Source organism: Mizuhopecten yessoensis, unplaced genomic scaffold (genome assembly GCF_002113885.1).
Source record: "Mizuhopecten yessoensis strain PY_sf001 unplaced genomic scaffold, ASM211388v2 scaffold9425, whole genome shotgun sequence".
Classification (NCBI taxonomy): domain Eukaryota; kingdom Metazoa; phylum Mollusca; class Bivalvia; order Pectinida; family Pectinidae; genus Mizuhopecten; species Mizuhopecten yessoensis.
The window spans coordinates 421,884-432,433 of record NW_018408041.1 but is presented as its reverse complement, the minus strand read 5'-3'; the positions used below and the strand labels follow the sequence as shown (position 1 = coordinate 432,433).

At 36.8% G+C, this 10,550-nt stretch overlaps 1 protein-coding gene across 1 annotated transcript in view; it reads left to right on the top strand.

Annotated features, from left to right (window-relative positions):
• Positions 1 to 10,195, top strand: part of LOC110458080 (protein bicaudal C homolog 1-like) — a 108,312-nt gene extending 98,117 nt beyond the window's left edge. The window contains exons 12-19 of the mRNA XM_021509647.1: positions 340 to 426; positions 633 to 819; positions 973 to 1,124; positions 1,498 to 1,658; positions 1,879 to 1,999; positions 2,301 to 2,446; positions 2,570 to 2,669; positions 3,354 to 10,195. Of these exons, the coding sequence (XP_021365322.1) occupies positions 340 to 426; positions 633 to 819; positions 973 to 1,124; positions 1,498 to 1,658; positions 1,879 to 1,999; positions 2,301 to 2,446; positions 2,570 to 2,669; positions 3,354 to 4,051 (1,652 nt within the window). The 3' untranslated portion in view covers positions 4,052 to 10,195. The remainder of the gene's footprint in view (positions 1 to 339; positions 427 to 632; positions 820 to 972; positions 1,125 to 1,497; positions 1,659 to 1,878; positions 2,000 to 2,300; positions 2,447 to 2,569; positions 2,670 to 3,353) is intronic.
• Positions 10,196 to 10,550: the final 355 nt, after the last annotated feature.

Here is a 10,550-nt window from a genome sequence, read left to right as displayed (position 1 = left end):
GTCAGTCTGTTGACCAGTGACTTCACTCCTACTGACCAGGGTCAGTCTGTTGACCAGTGACTTCACTCCTACTGACCAGGGTCAGTCTGTTGACCAGTGACTTCACTCCTACTGACCAGGGTCAGTCTGTTGACCAGTGACTTCACTCCTACTGACCAGGGTCAGTCTGTTGACCAGTGACTTCACTCCTACTGACCCTACCTTCTGGCTTCACTGACACCTAGTTGTGATAACTTACCTGTTTTACTTTCCACTGTTGACACAATTAGCCGTAATATATATATGTAAAGTATTTGACCATATTTCCATGTCAGTAGAGTATCTGTATTTATAACACAGTGATAGCCACCACAGCCAGTAGTACCAACAGTCCGAGCCGCAGTCCGTGTGAAAGTCCCATCAGTATAGGACAAAGTGCCTCCCCAGGTCAGTACAGTGTATATTTCTTATATTGTATTATATATCAAAACAATATATAAAACCTGGTTTCAACAAACAATTTAGGGATGGCATTATATGAACCTGTTGAGCCATACTCATTCATTTCAATTGACTCAAACCATTTATGAAACAACCAACTGATGTACATCCTAACCTTACAAAGAAAGTGTATTCATCTGGTTTTGCTACAGTTGACCTAGCTAGCCTACAGAAAGCCAATGCTTTTGGTAATTTGATCACACGAGAGACATCACCAACGGGAAGCTGTCATACTCTGGACCTGCTTGGACTTAGTAAGACTGTGGGCAGTCACTCACCACTCTTTAGGGACAATGGTATGGGACGACCCATCCTAGACAACAACCTATCACCCCTACAGTGAGTACTAAATTAACCTGCCCTGGTTAGTGTGTATTATCACTTGCCTGGAACACTGCTTTTTGAAGTATCTTAAACTGTAATTCTTCTCGTCCTTGCCTCCAAGCCTAGCATTACCTTTCCTCAATTTTCCTTTACATTCTTTATTTATAGAAATGGTGAGCGATCATCAGAGTCAGGAGCAGAATCTGATGGTTCAGATAAATTAGCCCCGGGCATAGAACGCAAAAACTCCAATGCAAACCTATTCCCTACATGGAATATGAACACCGACTATGAACAGAGGAAACTCATGGCCAACAAAGGTAAATATAACTACTGTTTCAGTCCGGGTATGGGTGGGCCAAGTCCAGGTTTACTGGGAACTGATTGTACCCTCTAGTTCTGTCAACTTATATATAGAACTATCTAATAACCTATTGAGTTCAAAAAAGTATAACATGCTACATAATACGATTATCCATAACATTTGTAACAATGATGAGGATTGCATGACAAGGTAATAATGGGTAGAGTTTTTCATGTACTTTCTATTAATTGCCTTGACATGATAGCTTTTCCGACGTATGTAAAACAAAATGTATCAAACTTATTCCCAATAGATTTCATCTTTTTAAAATTGCCAAATCTTGTGCTGATGCCACCATATCATACTGTATGGCTGTTTCTGTTACGTAGCTATGCAGAAGAAACCGGAGGGCGAGTCTAGAATTCCCACCGACTATTGGGCAGGTATGGGCTTCTCCAAGTCCATGCCTGAGTCAGCCATCAGGGAAAAGTTTGGCAAGCGTTTCGAGACTAACCAGTACACAGAGCCATCCATGGCCACCACATATGAGGTAACTGCACAAAAATCATAATTGTCTAAAGAGTATAAGATTCTGTTGATCTTCAAAAGTTCAGAAGCACTTACAGGTTTTCGATAATTATATGGTTTTGTTTTGAATTTTCTGGTAAAAAAAGTAATAAAAGTTTAACAGTCTTGTTTTGATGAATTGGTACTTCTTTTCTTCTATGTTAGATTCTGGAATCTGTAGCCTAACAATGCTTTATTTTCAGTCACCCAATGAGGGATGTGAAGAGGAGGAAATAGACAGAGACCCATGGAGGGACTCGGTACAGCAGACAAACAAACCTATGAATCCTGCACCAGGGGAGTATCCGAGCCCTCGCAAGAAGTGTAAGTAAACATCATAAATAAAACTGCCTTCTAATTCAGTCTAATTGTAATACCTTTTTTAGCTCATAAGCTCTTTTCAATCATACTATCTGGAACATGTTTATATCAATTTCAACTGACAAGGTAGCTAATTGATATTACTGTTGACGTTTTCAAACTTTATATAGATCTACTGACCGGCAGACCTGAGGAGAAAACTGCCCCAGTAGTTTGATGGTAATTAATTATCTGTATGACATTTCCAATATCAAAAGAATTGCTACAAGCTGGGAGGTTGTAAATGTATGAGCCTTTGTTACAGATGAGGTATCACTGAGCAGCAGTAACTATGTGGACAGTGCCTGTCTGCCATCTGTCAAGAATCTCTGGGCAGTCAAAACAGACATCGCAGAACTGTTCAGTAAACTAGGACTAGGGAAATACACAGACTTATTCCAACAACAGGAAGTAGGTTTTCTTATAGATACTTGCAACTTATCTGTAAATCTGTGTTTACCAATATTCAAATGGTCTATTAATTGTAATAATTTGGAGACCATAGATTAGTAACCTGATTTTCTGTCACCCTAGATTGACCTTGCGACGTTCCTTACTTTGACTGACCAAGATCTGAGGGAACTGGGTATTTCAACATTTGGCGCTCGCAGAAAGATGCTACTAGCCATAGCAGGTAGGTATTCAGTTCAATGGTAGGTTGTAATGCAACACAAGACTGTATTACCACTATAGTTATATGTATATATAAATGTAAAATTGGTAGAAAACAGTACATGTACATTGACTTGATTTTATATGCCCATCTTTAATGGGACATACTACAGTGTGGTGTTGTATGGCTGGCAGAGCATCAACAATTCTTTGTATGGACCATAACTTTCTTGGTATTCCACCAATGTCCATGAAACTTGCTATACCAGTATATCTTGGGAAGGTGGAGTGTTGCGCCAGGTCTTGTGTCCCACTATACAGAGTAATGTCCCTTTGTTCAAATTAGTAAAACAAAAACCTAACAATTTTAAGTACAAAAGTTGGGTCAAAATGGATGCAGCATGGCTTGTGTTGGGCGTATTTCCAATACTAGGTTTCCATGTTTTCTACACAATTCTAAAATGATATGATTTTTAATAAATCTGTCTTTATTGATAAAAAGATTATTGAATTGATGTCAGTTTATAAGTTTGTAGTTCATTGCTGTATCACTTTCTAACACCCAATGTTGAGATGTTTTATTCAAGGTAACTTGGTCCTAATGACCTTATTGTGTCCTTAAGATCTTCTCACTGAATCAGTAAGTTACGGCAGTTCTGGATTGGATTGTTGGAATTCTTGTGTGTACTTGTTTCGAATTTTGCAGATTTGAACAAAGGTCGGGCTGTAATGAACTCCGATAAGATGCCTAACCATACATCAGAGAAGGTCCCTCCAGGGTTTGCCCCTCGCCACAACAACAACATCCCTGGTACACACACAGACACCAACCACCCCCTCCTGGCTGCCCGATCAATGACCGGTCACCGTAGCTCCTATGCAGACAGCGAGGGTCCAGTATTCCCACAGCGCGCCATCACTGGGAAGCAGTTCTCTGATAGCGAGGGATCCAATCTTCACACTGGTATAGCCTTACACAATTCCAGCTCTAGTCTCAGGAGCTCCGGGGCAGGGCTTCATGGCTCAGGAATGGGACTGCAGCACACAAGTCCCCTCGGGGGCCTCCATCACAGTGGGCCACTCCACAGCTCCACCTCCAACTTACATGGGTCTGGTCACCTGAATAGGAACACTGCACACTTCATGGATGGCAGTGTTCCTCGACAGATCACTGGGGGATTCTCCAGCAGTGGTGTGTTCTCTTCAGAGGGTTTTGGACAGGGTCTTACTGGCCGTCAGATCACACGGGGACTGAGCTCTAGTTTTCAAGACAGCAGTAGTCTGTCTCTTCAACAGCTGGCCAATGCCTCTACGAGCAGTAGTCCCTTCATAGACACCACGTCGACACGCCCCGTCCAGCGAAACTCGCGCTCAGACCTTGCTAATCTCAGTGCACGCTGGTGATCACGCCAACAACAGACACAAATCTTACTAGTTAATGACTACTGGTTACTCATAAAACGGGAAAAATAAAGACTGCCTTATTACAAATATTATTCTAGAGGTAAGGATGTATTTCAAATACATCAATAATCCTTAATGCTCCCATGGAGAGTATATTACCCATTTTTTTTTCGATTGCTCAGGGTAACTTTTTCTTGATATATTATTATTAAACAGAGATAATTCCGTTGAAAACCTCAACAATTTTCCAGAAACATCTTGCAGTCTTACAAAGTATGTAATCAATAATTTCTCATTGAATTGAACGAATTAGTAAGTACTGAATGGATGTTTCCTCCCGTCAAACTTTGTAGAAGTGGAAAGTACAGATTAACTGTAAAGGTCTCTACTTTCAAACAGATCTAAATTTTTACACAATTCTGAACAGATTTTCATAAAGTTTATACAAAGGTCAAATAACAGAATGTCTCAGATGAGTTCATAATTCAGGGTTTCCAAGGTCAAGGCCAAGGTCACTGATGCTATTTATATGTCAATATCTGGTATTTTGTCAACAGATTCATTATAGCCAATTTAATGACTTTAATGTCATACAGCATTTTTAGTTAACAATGTAAACTTTAAAAACTGAGCAAATTTTAGATCAATACACATATTTGTTGACAAATTCAAGTTTACTTAACTGTATTTTTGGCATTCCTTCATGTCAGGTAAATCTGAGGATGATTGTGCAGTAGATGAATAAAGCTATTTCACATCTGACCATAGCAAACACAAGTACAGTAAAAATTAAACAATACAGAAAATAACTACATACATGTTTTGTTGAACAAAAATTAAGACTGTGTGATAGTTAGTTTTAATTAGTTTCATTAAAGTCTTAAAAAAACTTGCATGCTATTTTTTTTGTTAAATTCTCAAGATATTGATCCCACAGATTTATGTTAATAAAGACCTTTACAGTAATCATATGTAAACTGCTGTCAATGATTTGGAGTACATTTAGAGTTGTTAACTGTCAATGGTCCGGAGTATAGTTGGAGTTGTTAACTGTCAATGGTCCATAGTACAGTTGGAGTTTTTAACTGTCAATGGTCCATAGTACAGTTGGAGTTTTTAACTGTCAATGGTCCATAGTGCAGTTGGAGTTGTTTACTGTCAATGGTCCATAGTACAGTTAGAGTTGTTTACTGTCAATGGTCCATAGTACAGTTGGAGTTGTTAACTGTCAAAGGTCCATAGTAGAGTTGGAGTTGTTTACTGTCAAAGGTCCGTAGTACAGTTGGAGTTGTTAACTGTCAATGGTCCATAGTACAGTTCGAGTGTTTAACTGTCAATGGTCCATAGTACAGTTGGAGTTGCTTACTGTCAATGGTCCATAGTACAGTTGGAGTTGCTTACTGTCAATGGTCCATAGTACAGTTGGAGTTGTTAGCTGTCAAAGGTCCATAGTACAGTTGGAGTTGTTAACTGTCAAAGGTCGAAGTACAGTTAGAGTTGTTAACTGTCAAAGGTCCATAGTACAGTTGGAGTTGTTTACTGTCAAAGGTCCGAAGTACAGTTGGAGTTGTTAACTGTCAATGGTCCATAGTACAGTTGGAGTTGTTTACTGTCAAAGGTCCGGAATACAGTTGGAGTTGTTAACTGTCAAAAGTCTGAAGTACAGTTGGAATTGTTTAGTGTCAGAGTAAATTGGCAGTAGCTGACCAGAGCGTGTGACAATCTGTGTCAATAAACATTACACAATGACCGCCCAATCCTTTAAACAGCGGTAAATAAAGGGCAACTATTTTGTATATGGATAAAAATAATCTTAAAAGTTTTCAACATTTGCTGGTTGTAAAAAGCATTGTGATTGGTTTATAGTAGAACTGGCCTGAAAGATTGAGCGAGTTTACCTGCCTTGTTGCTGCAATTAATAGCTGTTACATTACCACACATAAAGCGTCCTTTGTTTTATTGAAGTACAAGTATAGTGCTGTTCTAGCAAAGGCAACAGATTGAAATCCTTAGGAATGAAAAGGAGCTTTCAAAGCAAAGAAAAAATAACACTTTTACCAAATTATGATTCAAAGGAGAAAATCAATTTTAATATCTAAATAGATCTGGTATTAATAAGGCAGGCAAGAATACTTTGAGTACTGCGTTTGTTGTTTTGATTAATGAAATAGGTTGTTTTGTGTGTGGAAGCACGTTGTTGCAGGCAACACATTGTTATTGAGCTGATGTCTGTAAAATTAGAAAATATTATATATTGTTTGTTATCTTGACAAAAATCTTGGAGCTACCAGAGCAGTGGACCTTCCGTCTCTAGTCGTTGTGTATGTATGATGAACCTCCATTAACCCTGTTTGTTATTTGTAGCTATAGCCATTATAAAACTACAGTCAACTTTTTGCAAAATATTTTAATAACAATCATTGTAATGTCCATCTCATCAACGTTTTTATACAAAAGCCATTTTTATCAAACCAAAAAAATCTGCTTTTTATGTATAAATTTTATTTTGAATGTATGATTTTATTTTAATTTCTATGTCTTTATTTTTGCAATATTGATTATTTTTGTACAAGTTTTAACTCGTAAATCCGTCCATGGTATATCTTTCTCCTGTCTTTATGCCTTTGTTTGCCAGGATCATGGTTTGCTATACTTCTATTTCTTCCTTTATCTTAAACTTGTGGCTCAACTTTCATAACATGAAAAAAATCTACATTTTGAAAACCATTGCAAAGCAGATGCTTTGTGATTTAAAGTATGAAATGAGTTGAAATGTTTATATCAAGTAACTTTGTTGAGTAGTTTAAGAAAATAGAACTATTTATTGACAAGAATAATTGAGCATAACTGTAAAGGAAACAATGATACAGGTATATTTACGTATGACACGATGTCGTCACTATTTGAACTGAATCCTTTGTATTATTGAGTTTGATATTTTTACCGATTGTTTTGCTACATGTGTTTGCCCTCATTGTTGTATATATATTTACATACCCTGACTGTATTAAGTGTTAACTGTGATGTACTAAGGTCCACTGGTAGTATTCCATGCTTCACTGACTTACTCCTGTCAGGTACAACACACACCTTACACACACCAGTACATTGCTAAATAAAAGTAGTAATGGTGCTGCCTACTTTTCAATCATTCAATCACATAAAAACGATTTCAATCTGTCAGAGAGACTACCTCTTGTAGGTGTTCCTTCCTCTCCAGAGAACCACCGTTTAAAGCAGTTTACAATATAAGTGGTGTCTCCATACATTGTTGGCTATCATTACTAATATAGTTTGGCTACAAATACCACCTTTTGGCTATCATTACTAATATAGTTTGGCTATAAATACCACCTTTTGGCTGTAAATTCAATTGTCTTTTGCTTAAATCAAATGATGGCAGATTTCACATCAAACTTTTGGCGTCTCTTCTACAAAAAAACATCCAATTCGTTCTTGATTTGAGCTTGTTTCAATTTTAAGGCAATTTGATAGATAGCTCATCGATAAAAACATCATAGAAATTAAGTAATTGTAAACATTTACAGCAGTATGTAATACTTGTGTAAAATCTTTGGAGGCAGTGTTGATAATATTTAGTAACGCGCGTATGCATCAGGTGTGTTGTACCTACAGAGTAACGGCCCCAGTGTATACAGGTGTGGCTGACACAGATTGGCTCAGATCCACCGCGTCTCACACAGGCTGTCCAGGGGCTTCCTTCTTATTGGCTAATGTCTCGCTAACCCCAACTCCCGGGTTCAACTCATATCTCTTAACATCAAGCAAAGAAAGATAGACCACACTTTTTTCCGATATACCGACATGCGTGGATTTGCATCTGCAGTTATGGCTTACATCAATCAGAATCAATAGAAGACCCCTCCTGTCAAGCTACAAAACAAGTGCTTTCACCAGTTTAACGGCAGGCTATAGGTGTGTGTATTTATTTCCTTAACAAACACGATCTATGGTAAAAGCACAGTTTCTAATGTAGGAAACAACATTTTTTTCTAAAAGACGAGACAAAATATGGATCATTTACAAAAAGTATATCATCTGGTTAGTATTGTGTTAAATTAGCCAATTAGAATTAAGCCTGAAGCAGCCAATGAAATGTTATCTATCACATAATAGTAGATTAATATGCAAATGTTGAATATGACTTTAATCAAAATGTACACTATATACCCGCCCTTGTTTGTGTTGACCTGTTGCTTTATATACTTTGTAAGCCTACCAATTCTGATCAACTTACATCATATTATATACCCCCTTTTTTTTTTTTACAAAGTACACATTTTTGTGTTACAATTAAAGTTATATTAAAAATTCGCTCAAAGTAATGATGTACCGATTATATTTTTATCTAAAGTTTACGGCACTGAAGTTTTATTAAATCTCATTCTGTATTATGTAAAAAGTTGTCTGACCACTGGAACACGGAGATTAGCTTGAGTAGTTAAGTGGATTTATATCTTACACTACTTTTTTTTAATATGAACATTAAAAATTGTTAAGTTGTAAATTATATGGCATTACTAATCTCTGTTGATGAAGGCTACTAAGGCCAGAGAATCGGTACTAGCAGAGATTTTAGTAAAGTGTTGTAAAGACATTCGGTACTAAGGCCAGAGAATCGGTACTAGCAGAGGTTTTAGTAAAGTGTTGTAAAGACATTCGGTTGTGACGTTTCATAGTTGAAATGCTGTTAAATGATAATAACAGACAATTTTATCCGTTTTCTTTCTGGGTTTTTTTTGTAACCAGTGAACAGGTTTCACATTAGAAAAATTTGATCAATTTATTTTACATGAATTTTTTTCTTCTCAAATACTTATTATTTCAAGATGTGTTCACAGTAAGGTATGAAGCATCACTAATACTGTAGAAATTTGGATTACTTGTAGCCACTTATAACAGTTGGTTTGATTGGTACGGGGGGAGCTACACTGGATTATACGTTATATACCAACTCAACAAGTTATCACAGAAATTATCATATCCAGTAGTTCAGTAATATAGATCTTTAAAACCTTCAATCATATCCCTCATTTCTTGTCCTTATCAGCTTCATTTAAATTGTTTTAAACTTTCAAAACTGATAAAATTGATCAAGCTACTTTTACATCATGATTTTATTTGTCAACGAGTTTCTGATTAAAAATCTTTGTACAACCAAAGTAATTATTTAAGTAAGCAAAGGTGTTTTAAAAATAGTTGAAATCTAGTATTTTTGTGTTGTGTGAAAAAGTAAATGCATGACTATGCAATGGAAACCTGGAATACAGGCTAAACATATTTGCCGTCCATGACTCGAGGCAATTCTTACAACTCCTCTACCTACAGGAAGTGGTAGGAACAATGCAAGTTATATCACAATTATCACTTAAAATCTTGATTTGTCCCTTGGGATAGTTGTTGGTCTTGGTTGGGGATGAAAAGTAAGAGTTCCATACGATGTTAAACTGTCTGCTCACTTTATACAATGAAGATCTGCAGTAAACATGTACTGCTGATGAAGCTGGGAGAGGACTTGTAAGAATTGTTAAGGTATTTTATTAAGTAATATTTGACTGTGATCACACATATTTATACTGCTTAGTAGATGTAGAGAACATCAGACGTCCACTGTAGGGGAGTCTGGTGTTTCAACCCAAGGCAGTTTAGGCCGAAAGTGTCCCTCTATGAAACAGTTATTTCACATCATTGTTGACAACTTGTGATTTATTGCTATTTTGGATGCAGTTCAGTGTTATAAAGAAATGTATCCCAGTTGTACATTGTGACGATATTAATCAGCATGTTTTTTTTTTAAATAGTTGCATCAATTATTCTGCTTTTCATAGTTGGTAAAGTGACATGCAAGCCAGGAAGATCATGCTTCAATAGAGTACACAAGTAGCTGAACATTTAATTGAGTTAAATATTACTGGGCTATGGAGCAATGTCTAATTGGGATGCATTTCTTGTGTATTAAACATATTGCTGTCTCAGAAATCAAACAAATTAAAAACATGTAAATATCGTCAACGTGAAATGACGGATTTCAATTACAGAATACTGTATAAGGGCAGGTCTGCATCATTATAAGATCTGAAGAGTCCATCATTATGATAAAGTAATAAAATATCTCCACAAAGTTTACATGTTCGTTTTATTTTTCACACCATGAAAGTTTCTTCAAAAATTTGAAAGTCTAAAAAACACATTCTGTCCAAGCAATGTGACATAAAACCTATTTATAATGAGCATATACAACAACATTGTTGATCCTCTGATAGTCTTAACAAGTAATACTTAAAACAGAGATATTCTGGAATCCCCTTGGCTTTGCTATAACATGTGGGGGGTTTTCTGTATAAAATATACTTATCTTCACTCCATTGTAACCAATATAGTTACATTACTTATTAATAACATACTTTTTAGCTCACCTGGCACAAAGTGCCAAGTGAGCTTATGCCGTGGCGCGGCGTCCGTCGTCCGTCCGTCCGTC